The sequence below is a fragment of the Folsomia candida genome, unplaced genomic scaffold, assembly GCF_002217175.1.
Source record: "Folsomia candida strain VU population unplaced genomic scaffold, ASM221717v1 Fcan01_Sc009, whole genome shotgun sequence".
NCBI classification, from domain to species: Eukaryota; Metazoa; Arthropoda; class Collembola; order Entomobryomorpha; family Isotomidae; genus Folsomia; species Folsomia candida.
Genome location: NW_019091201.1, coordinates 5,441,300 through 5,458,299, shown reverse-complemented (window position 1 = coordinate 5,458,299; position 17,000 = coordinate 5,441,300). Strand labels below are relative to the sequence as shown.

Here is a 17,000-nt window from a genome sequence, read left to right as displayed (position 1 = left end):
ATTGGCCTTGTTCAAAACTTAATCAATATCGCTAGATAAATGGCCAAGAAATCGAATTGTGTGTTATCGACTTGGGATTACAGAGCAGAGCTGTAAGTTGGTTATTTCCTATTTCGACCGGACTAATTTTTATTGTTGCAGCATCAAAATAAACAGACCAATATTTTTTTTGTTTTCTAGAATTTGTATTGCATTTTCCCCTGTAGCGGAATTATTAAATTTATTAAATACACTTTTCGAATTTTAACCCGATTTCAAAAATTAAGCACAATTCTTGCTCAGAATTACTCCCCTGCAATTATTAAAATTTAAATTTTTTTGAGATATGATTGTAAAGGCTGTGGCCACATCAATCGAGCAATAATAAATTTACCTACCTATACCTATATTAAAATTCATTTTAAAATTTCTAAAATCTGAGATTTTCATGCTATATCTGCATCATTAACAATACAAAAAGCATTGAAAATAATTAAAGCTATTTTTAAATGATCAGAAAAGTTAGAGCGTTTTGAAAAATACTGATTTTGGTGAAATTTTATTTTCAAATTCTGCCACAAGCGAAAACAAGTAAAAATGTAACAGTTCCTCTTATCTCTGAGCGTGAAGAATTTAAAATTAGTCAGGTCAAAATCCGAAATACCTACCTCAGGACAATCAATTTTTAGTACTTTTCTCGCGGCTAGGAATTTGCTTCACTAAAAAATACCGGAATGAGTTTGATATTTTAATCATCTTTAAAAATTAACATTTCTAAAAATTGAAGTTCATACTTGATGTCTGTATAAGATTAAGTTCATAAGTTCGGGAACATTGGAGTAATACGCTCAGTCCGAGAAATTTTTGAAATTCACTTAATATACGTATACATAATAAAATGGTAGAAACACTAGAACCCAGATAACAATTCGAGATTTCGCTGTAAATTCCGTATCGAATTCGCAGCGAAATATCCGCCGATTCGCTGGCGAATTCAAAGCGAACTCGTAGCGACTCCACGATTTCTCCACGCATTAGCTAGCGAATCGGCGTGCATTTCGTTGCGAATTCGCTAGAGAATCCACAGCGAAATCTCGAATTGTTATCTGGGAAGGAAGATAATAGGTTAAACTAGGCGGTATTCACGAAGATACAAATTTGAAGTACGAAAATATAGATTCCTCAAGGACTAAATAAATACATGGCCTCAAGTGATGGGAAGCCTCGGGCTCTTTGATCAGTTTTTGTGACCTTAGGCCTAAGCCTTTTTAAAGATTTTGAGGTCGACGCCAATTAGGTCTGAGGCCGATATTTTGAAAACTAGAGAGGCCGAGACTTGCCTCGCCGAGGCGAAGATTCCCGATGTTAGGCCTAGGTCGACACCTATAGCTTCCGACCAGAGGCCAAGACTGAAATTGTGAGGTCAAGGCCTTGAGCTTTCTCGACATGCGAGGTCGTAGGCCTCACTTTTCGAGAGGCTTTCTGAGGTTGCCCATCACTAGGCCTTTTCCCCCCTTTACCACTTTTTTCCTCCTTTTCCGGTAAAAAAAGTTTTGAAATGGAAAACACATACCTTACGTAAAATGGCTAAATGTCTATGAAAAAGTTTTAATATGTTATAACTAAATGGTTAGAATAGATTCAGATGAATGAATTCAATTGACATTAGCGTAAATTAAATTCTTTAACAATTTCATCAAAACTTAACAACTTCATGATTTGAAAAGTTTAATCATAAAACCTGATTTTATCTAGTGTATATTTAGGCAGGCCCGGTACGGCCCTCCGGGCCGTACGGCCTGGAAACCATTATCCAGTCAAATCCACCTTTGTCGCGGCACTGCCTTCAAGTAAGAATAAAGCATAAATCGATTTCGTCAAGCATTAAATAGTCGTATCATATTTGTCTAAATTTAGTGATTGGGTAATTCTCAAAATATGTGGGTATAGTAATCGAATATATATCATAGTGGCCGCAGAAGCGGGGGGACAGAGGGAAAATGTCCCCACGGTTATTCGATGTCCGCATCATCTGCAAATTTTATATAAACCCCTGGCCCTTCCTCTCCTATTCTACAATGTTAATGTCCCCAACTGTCCCCACGGCTTCCGCGGCCACTGATATCATATGTATCCCAACATTATTCCAATTATCAAAATCACGCTAATCTGCAACTGTCGAAACTCTTACACTTTAGACAGAATGTTAAAAGTTACGTGATGATTAGTGATTATTACGCTTTAATGATATGTTTGATTGATTAATTCATGGGTTTCGATTAATGTTGCTGTACGAGCGTCAGAAGAATGATTTTCAACCCTGGACACCATTCCAACATTTTTCCAATTATAATTATCAAAATCACTCTAATCTACACCTGTCAAAACTCTTTTGCACACGAACCGTTAAATAAAAATAATTATTCATTATCAGTGGTCCCGGAAGCTGTGGGGACATCTGGGGACTCTAGCATTGTAGGAGAGGGGTGATGATGCGGACATCGAATAACCGTGCGTCCCCACGCTACCGCGGTTACTGTTCATTATTCTTTAATAATATGATTAATATGTACTGATTAATATCTACATAGGTAGATCCTTGATAGTATTGCGTGTTTGTCGTGTTAGCTCCCAATCCGCTGCTATGTTAAATTCTGGACAATTGAGGAATAAAAACTCAAAACAGACTTTGAAGGTCAGGGGGTCATAGAAAGCATGCAAACTCTGAATCCACTGGCCGACACCTTTCCATCGATATGCCATTTGTGACGGTGACCTCATGACCTTTCGACCCCCAAATAATGTCAAGTCGAAAATCAAGTCGACGACCATTTACCATATTGGATGTACGAGCTCACTTTGATATTTACAAAAATATGATGTTTTCGAAAAAGAAGGGTAAAAATAGGCGATTTTTTGCCAATCATTGATTCAGAAAAGGTATAAAATTTTGAAATAATTTCTAAACAGATTCCAACTCGGATTTACAGTCGAGAATTCGAAATCCGGATTTGAAAATTTGTTTGCAATCATAATAAAAAATTATTAAATATTAACAGACCTTTATTTATGTATTTATTTTTTACATATTTCTGTAAATATTTAGCATCGTTTAAAAACGTTTTTAATCTCCCAAAATAGTTGACACCTAACACGCCGTTTTTGCAATGAGGCTTGTCGCACATGCACTGAAAGCAGCGATATTCACGCACTTTTCATCCTTCAAGTCAATTTCTCCTGCAGGATGAATAAACAGATTATAACTTAAATTGGGTAATTAAGTATTTTTAATTAAATGTAATAATTTTTTAATGATTTACCATGTTTCTCAAAGCAGAAAGCAAGCTGTTCTTTGGCAACTTTCCTCTCAGCTTCGGGAACTTCGGTTTCGATGAGTTGGTCAAACGCGGCTTTATCGGGAAGTCCGTCCTTTAACTAGATAAGTAAATATGCAAATTTAAACAATACGTTTTAATTAGGAAGAGGTATGATAAGTGACGTTCATGATAAGTGGTTATCATAGAATGGAAATGAAAAATTCAAGTTCAATAGTCCTACATTGCAACGGATTCGTTAGATAAACTGTTATTAAATAATTCAAAATTGTGTTATTAATGCGTCGATTTGTGTTTCGTTCACTTTTTTGCATGAAAATGTAAATATTACATATTCGCAAAAATAAATTTGTACTGAACTTACCCCATTTACAGCCTCAGTAAAACAGAATGCGGCACACTGTAAAAAAAAATTGTAGAAATTATGCATAATTCGGAAATATATTTATTTTTGAAATAAATACTTTTAAATCTTTTTTGCCCTCTCCAGTCCCATACTCTTCAGATTTATGACAAACCCCCAACTTTGCTCGGAGAGATTCTGTCGGGCCAAATTTGCCATCTTTACATGCAAACCGGACATCTTGGGTGAACGCCTGAAGAGAATTTTTATAAAATTTTTATAAAAATATGACGAATATGGAGTAAATATTCAATGGAAATTTGAAGAAAAATTTATAACTTTTCTCGAGCACTCATTTCAAAGAATTTACGAAAAAATTGAAACATTTTTGAAAGTTTGGTTATAGAAACTTGACTGGTCGTGTGCTTCAAAAAAATGTGAAGGGGGCCCAATTTAATTTTTTGTAAGGGATTAATTACCGTGACTTCATTTAAAAAATAATTAGTTGAAGTACTCACACTTCCGACGATGACAACCAACAGGATCGCAGAGAAAAGGAAGGGATGCATTTTACAGGTATTTATTTATTTTTTTGACGACTTAAGGAACCAAGAAATGCAACAAAATTTGGAACTTTGCCACCCCACTCTGAAAACGAATACTTAGGTGACCCTTCACAGTTGTTATTTGTGAAGAAGTGCATCACTTTGTTGGCGTCTTTATATACGATTGTCCCCACCTCTCTCCTCGTCACATTACATGATGACATTACATGACCCCTTTTTATTTTATGTACGATTTGGTAATGAATATACAAGATGCAAATGATCAGTGGTAGCCTTGGAGGCAAGTCTACAATGAAATTTAGGTAAATGTGTATATACAAGTGACATTAGTTATTTATGTATGTATATTTGCTGCTACTGCACTTTGTGACAATACTTATGGATGGATGGATGGAGTCGATTGTGATCTGTGATGCAGTTTGATTTGTTGATTACTTAAGTATTTTAATTACAAGTAGGTTTAAGATGGGTGGTCGGGTTGCTTAATGAAATGAATGATGCATTATTATTGCATTATTATTTACTTTTTTGTTTTGTTACCTCGTCCCATTTTTGTGCGTACGATTTGACATAAATAATTTATTATTTATTACGTACGTTTAATTGCTATTCGACCTTTCATCAATTAATTAATCATTATTCGTTACGAGATATAAAATAAATTGAAATGCGGATTATGTAAATGTATAAAAAAGGTGGAGAACTAATGGTTTTCTTGACAATCAAACTTCTAGCAAATCTGTGAATTCAAAAATAAATGTTAAAAACGTTGTTATAAATTTTGCGACTACAAAATTTACCAGTTTTGGTTGGATCGACCACGTGCATGTGTTCAGCTGTCCGGCAGCTTTACATTCGGTGTCAGTCTTATCGATTTGGTCACCTAAATATTTATGTAAATTTATGCATTATGTAAATAAGTTGATGGTGTTATCAAATTTGGAATGTACCATATTTGTCGAAACATTCCCTAAACCAGTCAATCGCCATTGTTCTATATTCTGGGACAATCGTGTGCTCGGCGAAGGTGTCGTATCCGATCCGAGAGGGTAATCCGTCCGTGTTCAGCTATGTACATATAATAAATATGTCATTGAAAAATAATAGATTTTAATTAGGAATACGAAAATATTCACGATAAGTGGTTATCATATTCTGAAAATGAAGAACTCAAGACTATCAGTCTGTCATTTTTCATTCATTTACAATAAACTATCTTGATTAAGAATTTTAGTAAAGTTTTGTGCTTACCAATCCTAAAATTTCTGACTGGCAGAAGTATACGCACTACAAAAATACACAAAAAGAAACAGTAAAAAATTAGGTAAATAAATTTCTAGTAAAAATACTTTCTTTGTGATAAATTAATAAATACATTTGGATTTTGCTGTCCAGCTTCCACACCATAGTTTGTGCATTCCGTCGCCATTCTGCCAGCTTGTACATCTGACGGGCCATACGTTCCATTGCGACAAGTCAAAGGTTGGAATTTGCTCTGAAATTTGTAAAAGTTTAATAATTTCAACAACTTTCTTGCAGAAATTTAGCTCAATTTTCTGCAGAAAATCTACATCGCAGAGCGATTTGTGCAGAAAACTTGTGAAAAATTATGCATATCAGAGTAAAACCAGTAGAAATTTTCGCAGGATTATATATGTAAAAAGTTATGCAAATACAATATGCATGCATCGAGCTCGTGTCGATTACTGCAGAATTCGGTACTGATTTCTACTGAGGCTTATCTACGAAAAAATGATTAGCTATTTAAATACTTACGGTGTCTATGGCAGCTACATCTTCTGCACGCCCTGCCGGATTTAAGGCGGTCGCCCCCACCACGACGACGAGGGCTGACGCGAGGGCGAAAATTTTGCACATTTTTTTGCCAACGGAATAAATTGAAATGAAATGCAGCAGAATTATTTTTCGGACTGTTGTAACTTTTATCAAGTAGAAACCCCAGCTTTTATAGGAAATCAAAATCATATGAAAAACCGGATTTTGTTTTAGGGAGCAATATATTTTGAAGCAAGTTTACTTGTCAAATGTCAAGATTTGCAAAGAAAACAAGTTCGTTGATTCTTTTCTTTGTTGCAAATACGATTTTTGCATCGTAACGGTATGCAGACGAATGTATGTATAAATTCGCAAATTGTGCAACTTTTTCTCAGGTCACTTTGCCTAGCACGAGGATGCGATAATAATAATAATAACGGGTGCAAATCAAGTACAGTATGACAAGTGAGATATAAATGAGATGTGTTTAAAATATGTGCATGAAATTGAGCAGGGTTCAAAATTTTGTAATCTTATTTATCTATTTTGAAATGAAGATAAATTTTGAGGATAATTAAACTGGTCTGGTTAAACCGGTGGGGTACATATGCAAATTTATCCCCGAGATTGTCTTAAGCCTTTGGGCAAGTCTGCAAAAAGATGAGGAGGAAATGTTGCTAATTTTTTTTCGCAATATTACATTTTAGGGGGAAATAGATCTGTTAAAATTGATGTAAATACCAATTGTGGCTGGATTGACCAGGTGCAGTCACCAAAAAGTTTGGCGTGTTTGCAAGATTGGTCAGATTTGTCGATGAATTTTCCTGCAAAATTGATTAATTACTTAAACACTAAAATTTTGTCTTCAGAGATTAAAATTTAAAATTTTGAATTGTATCAAAAATTTACCATATTTCTGGTAGCAATCTCTAAACCAGGCTTTTCCAACGGCATGATGCCTCTCTGGAAAGACGACTTCTACCCACTTGTCATAAATTTCAGTTCGTGGAAGTCCAGCAGTGTCCAACTAATTAATTTGAATAAATAGGAAAAGATACAGTTATTTTTTTAACTCTTTAATAAGGCTTGACTCATTTGTTATAGCTTCAACTGCGGCGCAAGTTAGCAATTATTTTAACACGTACCAATCCTAAAACCTCCGCTTGGCAGAAATAGACGCACTGAAAACATATAAAAATTGAAATAAATTAATTCTATTTTCTACTAAATTTCAAAATCTACTAAAAAAATTACTAAAAAATACTAACGTCTTGATTCGCCACGGATTTGGCACAAGCTCCGATGCCCTTCATTCTATCGTCGTTCGGCCCCATGACGCCATCCCGACAGACGAACGGGCTCCAGACGGCCTGCGTACATTTTATGATGATATATTTAGCATAAATTTACATAAATATGCAAATAAATATGTAAAGAGTTTATGTATGTAAATATGTACAGTGTTAGCCCCCAAAATGCCTGGCCCTGCACCAAGGGCGGCTGGACGATGTTGCGGGACGGCGTTAACGGCGGCGAGGGCCAACGTGGCGAAAAGAAGGGCGATCATGATGCTTACAATTTTGCGAAGAATTTAGCAAGTGGTGATTGAGGCGAAGGTGGCGTCTCTATTTATACCCCGGCGGCGACCTAACAAAGGCAAAAATTTTGTGCATTTTTCATTCTGGAGTAGTTAACAAATATATTAAATTAAATACTATATAGCTTTCCTTGTCTATAAGATGATGTAATTAAGCAAAAAACCAGCCGGGTAAGAAGTACGCAATATATGTAAATACTTAAAGATTTATACATGGAATAATTTAGATTAATAATTCGCATGTTTTTATCCAAGATGTGTGATTGATAACTTAAATAGGGCTGGATTTATGTGTGAATTTTTCTCCAGAGATGCTTTAAAAACTTGTTTTTACCTGAGTTACAACCAGTTTCTGGAGAGGATTCACGCTTGACATACTTGAACATCCAGTAAAATATTATTTTGCAATTATATTTATAATTAATCTTGTAATCAGCATCATCATCATGACATGGTTAGTTAACCGGGAGGAGAGGATTTGCATATATTTATGGTGGGAATGCCCAGCAAAAGCAGCCCAGTTTTAAGCCGATATTATGATTGACGGTAGATTGCATGGAGAAAAAAATGGAAAAAACATGTTTAGAAGCAAGTTCCTTTTTTTGCAAATTTTACAATTAGAAAAGCGTTTGTATGAAAACTTGACCACCGTTCCGTTCTGGTCTGTCTGTTATAATTAATTAGTGGTATAATTTTCTTGGCTAAACTGGTTATGCAATGTATTTATGTGAATTGAATGCAAATACAATGGCTGTAATGACATGATCGTTGTAACAGATTGGTAAAAAATTGCGCATTGGTTGCAAACAAAAGAAAATCCGTAAAAATTTTGAATAAAGAGAGAGTAAGATGCTCTTCCCATATGAAAAAAATTCGAGGTGCCGCAAATTTCCAAATTTTTCTAGAAAATTCTGCATGCAAATTTCCGCAGTATCAAGATGTAACAAAAATTTGTACATTGTCTCGAGAAATTATATAACAAAGATGGTAATCCCGTATGAAAATCAATGCGCCATAAATTATGCAATTTTTCTGCAGAATTTTAAATGAAAATTACAAAATTCTATAAAAATAGAAAAACCCTCCGTATTTTTCATCATTCTACGAAGAAAATTAGGCAAATTTCCAACAGTTTTGTTAAAACAATGTAAATATGTAAAAATGAAAAAATAGAAACATGGAAATATATATATTTTTTAGATTACAACATTTTTATTCTCAGAAATTGGTCTGACTCATTCGTTCACTGGAGAAAGAACTACTTGCACATACAGAAATATGTAAATTACGCCATGTAGAGAGAGTAATATCAATAATAAGTCCAATATATAACATCAATGGGTCGTCACGTGGGGGGTCAGTACATATCACTTTTCGTACTTGATTGAAATATAGAGTTAAATTACATACGTGATTATCAATACTGAGGTAATTCACGCGGTCCTTCGTAACTTTGTAAAATCCATAAATTTCCAAACTCCGCATATTTCCGGGGAACATTAGCTTCCCAATTTTGCAAATTTACGAAGACCACGTGCGCCTTCCTATTTCGTAAAATTATTTGACCCAAATTTTACGAATTTTACAAAATTACCAAACACCGCGTGAACTGCCTCGCTATAATTTATACAAGACGACAAATATGTACGTTTACTGTGTTTTATTCCATATTTATTATTACGATTAATACATTTACATAATTAATTACGACAATTATGTAAATAAGTACGTATATATATTTATGTAAATTATTCTCTGATTATACAGGATTGTTCAAAGTAATTACTTGCATTGACAATAATGCTTTGATTGATTTATGAATGGTAAATAGGTAACAACAACGACGATTAAATGATTGATTATCAATTTTTTGGAAATTATGAAGTTTGGATTTTTCGAAAAAGTGACATGATTATCAAATATCATCACGTATACAAACTAGTCAACTATTAACTAGTGATACATAAAATACATGTATTTTTCTTTCTCACTTGTACGTTAATCCTCAGTTAATTTGTAGTTATTTAGCTCTCCTAATTTCATTTCATTTTTAACGGGTAGGTTTTTTTCTTTTAGGTAAATGGTAAACAGTCACAAATAGTACAACAGTCATTTCATTTCATTTCTTTGATCATTTTTTTTGCATCGGTCATTAGAAAGAAATTTTTAACGTAATGTAGAATTGGTAGAAAAAATTCTGGGAATTTTTATATGGATTGTCAAAAAGTAATAGTTACGTAATAATTTTTCTCTCTTTTTTTAGTATTGGATAAGAAATAAGAAGATTGTTTTTACTTAACATAGGACTGAAAATCGTCACATTTTTAATAATTTATCGGCTCTGGGAATTTATTTTAAAATTCTGAACAATAAATTTGTAGAGGAAGAGGATGCAAATTTTTTGGAAATATACACTCCAGATTTTGACACTTTTTGAAGGAGGAGATCTCAAGGTTAAGAAGCCTTCAGAAAAATTGGACCTCGTCGAAACTGGCTCAAAGTCATTTCATTAATCAACTCACTGACTACAAATTTGTTGTTCAGAATTTTAAAATAAGTTCCCAGAGGGGAAAAATGATTAAAAATGTGACGATTTTGACATTTTTGGTGAAGGGTTGTCCAGTCCTAGGTTAAAACTTTAAGAGATTTTTTCTCACAATTTTCCATACTAATACAATCACAATCAAAGATCAAATCCATATTCTGAGAAGGAATCACACAAGTTTGCCATTACATAAAATGGTAAAATTTATAATATTTAAATAGGTACTTCTTTTATATATGTAAATGAAAAAAACTGGCAAAATAAATAAAGGCAGTTAGTTTAATTGTTTTTGAGTGGTTAACTCGAGCTCGGTAAGACTCATATTATGTAAATTAAGATATGGGAACATTATAAATAAATAAATTTAACTAACTAAAATTAAAAATATATATGTATTTAAACCGGTGCAAATTTAAAGCAAATTCGTTTTAACGAGATTGTTTTTAAGTAGAGAATGATCGTGATCTCGATTCTATAAATTTCGAATGTTTCATTTTTTTTAACTAAAAACTAAAAAATTTACACACTTTTTACTCATAATAAAAACTAAATTGTAAATATTCTGGGGGATTGAGGAATGACGTAAAACAAGACTTTTTTCTAAGTGTTTTGGAAATTAGTATGGCTGCAGGTTATTTTATAATTGCTGCTTCAATTTGAACTTTAAAAGGACGTTTTGTTTTATATAGTAAATTAAATAGCGTTTTTCAAGGTGCATTATGTGCTAAGTGATTTGTTGGCCGTTGCATTTCCAAAAAATCAGTTAGCACTTAATGCATCTTTAAGTGTGTAATTTTTGGAGGACAAAATAATTAAATAACAAAATCTTGTACCATTTAACATGAATAAAACCAAAAATTGTGTAACAAATGGATATGCTGCACGAAAAATAAGCTGACATAACGATTAAGCAATAATTAAAATTTCACCATAATTAAAAAACTTGAAAGACTTTGTAAATTAAAAACATCACAAAAATCCAAATCCAAACCCATTCTCGACACTAATTAATCCAACACTTTTTTTTACATATAACTGGTCAACCATTCTGCATTTAATCCTGAGCCCAGTCAGCATATCGGAAAAACCAGGGGCCGCGGAAGTGTGGGGACAAAAGAGGGACAATGTCCCCAACATCTCCCCATCTTATACAAACCCCTCCCTCCCCCCATCCTACAATATTAATGTCCCCCCATGTCCCCACGGCTTCCGCGGCCACTGCGAAAAAACATCAATATATATATTTTCTTCTAACTAACTATTACGACCAACCAACTAACTAAATACGACGACGGTGACGACGACAAAGAGAATAATTTTCCATTTAATTAATTAATCTGGATATTTAATTATATATATATATTTAATTACATAAATATTTAATTAATTATTGTTAAAAATTATTTGCCAACATGTTAACTTTGATATTTCTCTCTTACTGATTGTAATATAATATTAAGAACTACTTAATAAACGTGTGAGGACTGGGATTACACGGATGGTATTGAAATGAATTGTTGTACATACGTTTGTATATAGGTTAAAAAGTAACAAGGATAAATAGACATTTGTTTATAATAATTAATTAACATTTGTATGTATGTAAATTAAGATTTGGCATTATAGTTTTTCTTTTCTTGGAGTACATTGGCAGCAGCAGATATTGATTATATTGTGGAATAGATAAATAATCCGCGCTCATCATAATAAATTTTAGGTTTTTCGAAATTTTGAGGGGGGGGTATTTTTTGATTTTTTTCAGATTTCAGGGGACGGGGTGGTGGTGTCTCTTTTTGGCAAGGAGACCCTTCATCAGTTGGCATCAATTGGATTGCCAGCGGTCGAACTCGATGCCGGAATCGGGGCTGGATCCGAGGGCGGGTGGGCTGAGGAATTGGGAATGAAGTTGCCTCTCGAAATCGAGGAGTTGGCCCATAAAGTGGAAATTTGGTGAAATGTTGGCCTTCTTGGCGCGAACGATGTCGTACGCTTCGTTCAGGGAGAGGCTCATCTGTGGATAAGATGAAGGAGAAAGTTAGGTTTTGGTTAAGGTAAAAATTTGATGATTTTTGATAATGGAGGTGGCCCAGCGGATGGTGTCAGATTTTGAAAAACTTGGCGTCAATCGATCAGAAATTTAATTTATATGAAATTTGCAAAGTACGCGATCTCCCAATGGGCACGTTTGGCCGAGATATTTGCATCTGAAGAGGAGAAAACGCCCAGTAAATTTTGAAATTGTAGCATTTGTCGACTTTATGTCACGATTTATGATCGATTTTCCCAAAATCCGAGAGCATTCGCTGGGAGACCTCCATTATATATTTATTAGGTAAGTCCTCACCTTATACATGAGATAAGCCATCGTAATCGTGACGGAGCGTGAGATGCCGGCTAAGCAGTGGACCAGAACGCCTTCTTCTTTGGCACGTCCTTCGTCTGTAATTAGCAAGAAAAAATTGGGTGAAATTTAGTATGTACCTTGACATATATAAATATGTCTCAGATTAAGCAGTATATATTTAATACTAGAAATATGCAGGTAAATAAATAAATAAGTAAATCCATTATCAAAGTCTAGCCTATAGCAATCCAATTAATTAGTAAAGAGACCAATCTCCCCAAACCGCGAGGGAATAATCATCATCATGACGAAACATGGCTACATATTTAGTTTGAGGGCAAAGTTTTGAATAATTCCGTGGAGAATTGCTATATTTCCGAATTCCGCTACATGTAACGCCAAGCCTAGTTCAATAATATTTGGGGACCGTTCATAAATTATGTAAGGCAAAAGTCGCGATTTTTTAGACACCCCTTTAACATGTGTCACATAGACACGATATACATCATATTGGAGCCTTATTAGACTTCCCTTCCCCCTCATGCGTTACGTACATAATTAATGAACGTCCCCTGAGCCGAGAGGAAATGAAGGGAGGAATGCAATCAAGAGATTCCTCCGCGTCGTCCGAAAACCTTGACACGAATTAGACTCGAGCCTCTCCTGGTACATGCTAAAAGTGACATTTGGTATAAATCCAATCTATATAATCCACTCAGATATGCATTCGGGGAGTTCTAACCAAATTTTTTTTGTTAGGCAATAATTCATACATAAGTCCAAGCAGAAGATAATAGTAATAGGGCATACATCCGCCCATTCGGTTATGCCTAGTAATGACCACTAATTTTCAAACTACAGAGAAAACAAGGACAAAAGTACAATTTCGGACGAAAATTATGCGCTTTTAAACCTTAAACTGAACAAATCATCGAACAAGTTCAAGTTCAGGCAACCCACGCGATTTGGGAAATTTCGGTTGAAAATTACGTCCCTTTAAAGTTAACAAATCATCCAACGAGTTCGAAATCGACTAGCTCAACCTACGCGATTTTTGAAATTTCATCCGAAAATTTAGCCCTTTTGTACTTTAAAGTTAACAAATCATTCAAGGTTGGAGCAACCTACGCGATTTTGGAAATTTCAGCTTAAAATTATACGCCAAATCACCCAACGGGTTCCAGTTCGACCAACCTACGCGATTTTTGGCAGACTTAATAGGCAACCAAGAACAATGGATGGAAATATGTATGTACTTTCTCCGCCTTCATATTTACGGACTATATTTATGGATATATATCCCTCCTGGGCTGTATATTACAAGAACGCTGACGATGGTATAACCCTGTCTGTGGTGGTGGTGGTGGGTTTTATTATATTAAATTATTATTGAGATTGGCCCACTGGATTGGATGGATACCCACACCCACACACGTCCTGTTCGTGTATGTAGCTAACCCACTTCATTCATAAAATTAGAGCTGCCAGAAAGATAAAAGAAAGAGAGAGCTTTGTCTAATTAGAATTTGTTAGCAAGCACGGACCCATACGTGCATGTTATGTACGTATCTATGACCTCGCTACATATTTACATATGCATTGTCTACCTCCATGCAGTGTTTGTACATGTGTATGTCCAGTCCACCCACCAGAGGTGGGCAAAATATTTACAGTATTTTGAGCTTGGTTCTTCGTCCAGGGTTTGGATTTCCGGGGGTGTTATACCCACAAAAAGGCGAAAATCTACGTAGAGAACGCAGCAGCCAGTCGAAAATACGGGTTTTCTGAAGAAATTAACTTTTTATCGTTGTCAAAATATATTGTTCTCACGATTTTTTTAAAAATATACTATTTTTCAGCGATAAAATGTCAATTTCTTCACAAAACCTGAATTTTCTTAAGACTGCTGCCTTCTCCCCATAGATTTTCCTCTTTTTGTGGGTATAACAGCCCCCGAAATCCAAACCCTGCTCAACATCCTGTCCATATTTTGCCCACCTCTGCCACCCACCCACACACAACTCTTTTATAACGAAGAAAGTACCAGGAAGTAATAAAATATTCCACTTGTACATACACTACACACAATGTCCTCCGCTCCCCTGGGGACGCCGTACACATTATTTCATGCCCACCATTAAAGCACCCATCACCTTCTCACATGTCACCTCACCATCACCAATCAAATTAAATCGTTAAACGTGTCACCACACAATGCTATCATACGTCGAAAAGTAAATTGCGTTTTTGATTCTGGAGAAAGGCACGTGGAGCTTAATCAAATCGAATACCGACCGAACCACCCACTGACTTTGCCTGAAGGAGCAATTAAATCAGGATGACGATGTGCGCGTGGGTTGTTGGTGAACATCAAAAGCCTGCACCAAGGCAACGTTACGGGCTTTTAAGTGTCAAATAATCTGGCATCAAACGTTTCAAAGCAGCGTAATAATAAAGGCATTCAGTAATTATGTCGGTGCGAAGATCGCATGTACATACGTTGCACTTTGTTGTATGCAATTGAAGGTATTATAAGTCAATCGTGAAATGTGGTGAGTGAGGCATGAATTTCATCCATTGTCAATTAATCAGTGGGAGAACAAGAACAAAACCAAAACCATAATGGAGGTGGTGTAGCAGTAAATAGATATGTAATTAACAAATTTCATTAGATTTCTCCAGCCCCCGCAAATTTGAAGAGGATGATGCTCGAGAGTTGTTTGTGTACATATTTATCTCGACTTAACAGAACAGAACATCCACTTGCATTCTCTCCCTGTCGCAAAAAAAGACAATAAAACGCAAAAAAATCTGCATTCAAGTCGATCCACCCACGTGTACAGAAGTGAAAGGATTCCGGAAAAAGGAGAAAAAAACTTTTCCAAATGTAGACATTTTTCCGCCCTAGTTACGTCTCCTTTCATGAAAATACGTAACTTTCTCCGTCGCACGTAATTACATGTGCACAATGTCAAGCTGCACAAAAGAGTTAGTTTAATGAAAATGGTGAATTAGGTGCTTGACGGAATGTTTGAAATCCTGCTGAAGTGAGGACGAGTATGAATGAGTCATAAATGGGTGATTGCCTTGTTTAGGGAAAATTACGTTCTATTCAGAGCAGAGACTATAATTTAGGAAAATTAGTTTCCTTTCATGCATATTCAGTGAGTCAGCGTGTGCGTACGAGTGATTGCGAATATGGACATCCGGCCACATATTTATTTACTTATTTTCGAAATTTTTTATCCCAACGGGGTATCAAATCATCAAGAAAGTTGAAGTATATATTGTGAAAAAAGACAACTCCTTTTGGCCGGTCTACTCATTTTTGTGATGGATTATGTACCACTGGCTGCCCAGGTGGTGGCGTTGGTTAGGAGGACGCGTGGGCGGGAGGGGATAATGCTATCCCTTCCGGTTAATTTGGCACTATTCATCATCCCCAATCAGCCAAATTACGACCCACCGACCGACCAACAACCTTTTACTACCTGAGGTCTGCTAGTTTCTAATATGATAACCAACAATTTCATAAGCAATCAGAAAATAAATTGCAGGGTGATCAGAAAATAAACAAGAGGAAAATTAGTATTTCCTTGAATTCTAATAATTTAAAGTCTTTTCATGAAAAAATTTTGCATGAAAAATTTTTCATGCTCGTTAACAATTTTATCAGCAACCTTTTACTACCTGAGGTGTAATTTTGATCATGAAGAAAACCCTAACCAACAATTTCATACGGAAATAAACCGTCGCAAACGCGCATACGGAAGTAGCTTCAGACGTACTTCACCCCAAACGGTCCCACCACAACTCGGGAACACTTAATTTCACTCTATTTCACCTATAGATTAATTTTTTATAAAAATCTCATTTTGCCCCAACCACACCCCCTGGGGCCGAGGGGGTGTGGCACAATCGGGGAAGCACTTAATTTCACTTAATTTCACTTAATTTCATTTAATTTCACTCAATTTCACCTAATTTTACCCATAGATTAAATTGCACTAAAAATCTCATTTTGCCCCAACCACACCCCCTGGCGCCGAGGGGGTGTGGCACAACTCCGGAACACATAATTTTACTCTATTTCACCTATAGATTAAATTGCACTAAAAATCTCATTTTGCCCCGACCACACCCCCTGTCGCCAAAGGGGGTGTGGTCCGGTTGCCCCCAAAAGTTGATAGGATCCTCCCCCTGGGGTCCTATGTATGATGGCGAAAACCGATTTCGATTATCTCGATCCGTTCTCCTGATATCCTGCTGACAGACAGACGGACAGACAGACAGACAGACAGACAGACAGACAGACAGACAGACAGACAAAGTCTTCACATAAAGTAGCTGAAGCTACTTAATAAGTGTACTGTACTTATTTAAATTATCCGAGAAAAAATAACAGAGCAAAATTAGTACTTCCTTGAATTAGAATAATTTAAAGTCTTTTCATTTCATGAAAAAAATGCATATTCATCTTCTTTTTTTCTCTTCGTCAACAATTTATTTTTCCAC

The 17,000-nt window shown here is 35.4% G+C and overlaps 4 protein-coding genes and 1 long non-coding RNA gene across 7 annotated transcripts in view; all 5 read right to left on the bottom strand.

The window, feature by feature from the left end:
- Positions 1 to 3,021: 3,021 nt before the first annotated feature.
- LOC110854247 lies at positions 3,022 to 4,358 on the bottom strand. Of its 2 annotated transcripts, XM_022102665.2 has the most exons (5): positions 4,176 to 4,357; positions 3,779 to 3,910; positions 3,679 to 3,714; positions 3,300 to 3,414; positions 3,022 to 3,216 (listed from the first exon to the last, which is right to left on the bottom strand). In XM_022102665.2, the coding sequence occupies exons 1-5, from the start codon at positions 4,224 to 4,226 to the stop codon at positions 3,128 to 3,130; spliced, it is 423 nt and encodes a 140-aa protein (XP_021958357.1). In that variant the 5' UTR covers positions 4,227 to 4,357; the 3' UTR covers positions 3,022 to 3,127. The 2 variants fall into 2 exon arrangements, with proteins under 2 accessions (XP_021958357.1, XP_035710963.1); XM_035855070.1 differs by lacking the exon at positions 3,779 to 3,910 and having other exon boundaries at positions 4,176 to 4,358.
- Positions 4,359 to 4,772: 414 nt separating this feature from the next.
- On the bottom strand, positions 4,773 to 6,171 carry LOC110854240. Its single transcript, XM_022102658.2, has 6 exons — positions 6,000 to 6,171; positions 5,599 to 5,718; positions 5,475 to 5,510; positions 5,174 to 5,291; positions 5,024 to 5,106; positions 4,773 to 4,962 (listed from the first exon to the last, which is right to left on the bottom strand). The coding sequence occupies exons 1-6, from the start codon at positions 6,099 to 6,101 to the stop codon at positions 4,954 to 4,956; spliced, it is 468 nt and encodes a 155-aa protein (XP_021958350.1). The 5' UTR covers positions 6,102 to 6,171; the 3' UTR covers positions 4,773 to 4,953.
- A 334-nt stretch (positions 6,172 to 6,505) lies between these two features.
- Positions 6,506 to 7,617, bottom strand: LOC110854310. Its single transcript, XM_022102741.2, has 6 exons — positions 7,459 to 7,617; positions 7,268 to 7,369; positions 7,145 to 7,180; positions 6,909 to 7,026; positions 6,741 to 6,823; positions 6,506 to 6,649 (listed from the first exon to the last, which is right to left on the bottom strand). The coding sequence occupies exons 1-6, from the start codon at positions 7,564 to 7,566 to the stop codon at positions 6,632 to 6,634; spliced, it is 465 nt and encodes a 154-aa protein (XP_021958433.1). The 5' UTR covers positions 7,567 to 7,617; the 3' UTR covers positions 6,506 to 6,631.
- A 1,167-nt stretch (positions 7,618 to 8,784) lies between these two features.
- LOC118436555 lies at positions 8,785 to 11,303 on the bottom strand. Its single transcript, XR_004835544.1, has 2 exons — positions 10,197 to 11,303; positions 8,785 to 9,902 (listed from the first exon to the last, which is right to left on the bottom strand). It is a non-coding gene; the product is annotated as an uncharacterized LOC118436555 (long non-coding RNA).
- A 598-nt stretch (positions 11,304 to 11,901) lies between these two features.
- Positions 11,902 to 17,000, bottom strand: part of LOC110853911 (dual specificity protein phosphatase Mpk3) — a 43,916-nt gene continuing 38,817 nt past the window's right edge. For both annotated transcript variants that reach the window (XM_022102265.2, XM_022102267.2), the window contains exons 5-6: positions 12,486 to 12,580; positions 11,902 to 12,152 (exon numbers count right to left, since the gene is read on the bottom strand). In XM_022102265.2, the coding sequence (XP_021957957.1) occupies positions 11,964 to 12,152; positions 12,486 to 12,580 (284 nt within the window). In that variant the 3' untranslated portion in view covers positions 11,902 to 11,963. The remainder of the gene's footprint in view (positions 12,153 to 12,485; positions 12,581 to 17,000) is intronic.

Excerpts from the sequence above, each read along its gene's own strand:
- LOC110854247 (XM_022102665.2), bottom strand. The coding sequence starts at position 4,226 with ATGCATCCCTTCCTTTTCTCTGCGATCCTGTTGGTTGTCATCGTCGGA. Across the intron at positions 3,911-4,175 it reads TGGTTGTCATCGTCGGAAGT|GCGTTCACCCAAGATGTCCG; the intron begins GTGAGTACTTCA and ends AATTCTCTTCAG. Across the intron at positions 3,217-3,299 it reads TTTCTGCTTTGAGAAACATG|GAGAAATTGACTTGAAGGAT; the intron begins GTAAATCATTAA and ends TTCATCCTGCAG.
- LOC110854240 (XM_022102658.2), bottom strand. The coding sequence starts at position 6,101 with ATGTGCAAAATTTTCGCCCTCGCGTCAGCCCTCGTCGTCGTGGTGGGG. Across the intron at positions 5,719-5,999 it reads ATGTAGCTGCCATAGACACC|AGCAAATTCCAACCTTTGAC; the intron begins GTAAGTATTTAA and ends TACAAATTTCAG. Across the intron at positions 5,107-5,173 it reads GGAATGTTTCGACAAATATG|GTGACCAAATCGATAAGACT; the intron begins GTACATTCCAAA and ends ATAAATATTTAG.
- LOC110854310 (XM_022102741.2), bottom strand. The coding sequence starts at position 7,566 with ATGATCGCCCTTCTTTTCGCCACGTTGGCCCTCGCCGCCGTTAACGCC. Across the intron at positions 7,370-7,458 it reads GCATTTTGGGGGCTAACACT|GCCGTCTGGAGCCCGTTCGT; the intron begins GTACATATTTAC and ends AAATGTACGCAG. Across the intron at positions 7,027-7,144 it reads AAGCGGAGGTTTTAGGATTG|TTGGACACTGCTGGACTTCC; the intron begins GTACGTGTTAAA and ends CAAATTAATTAG.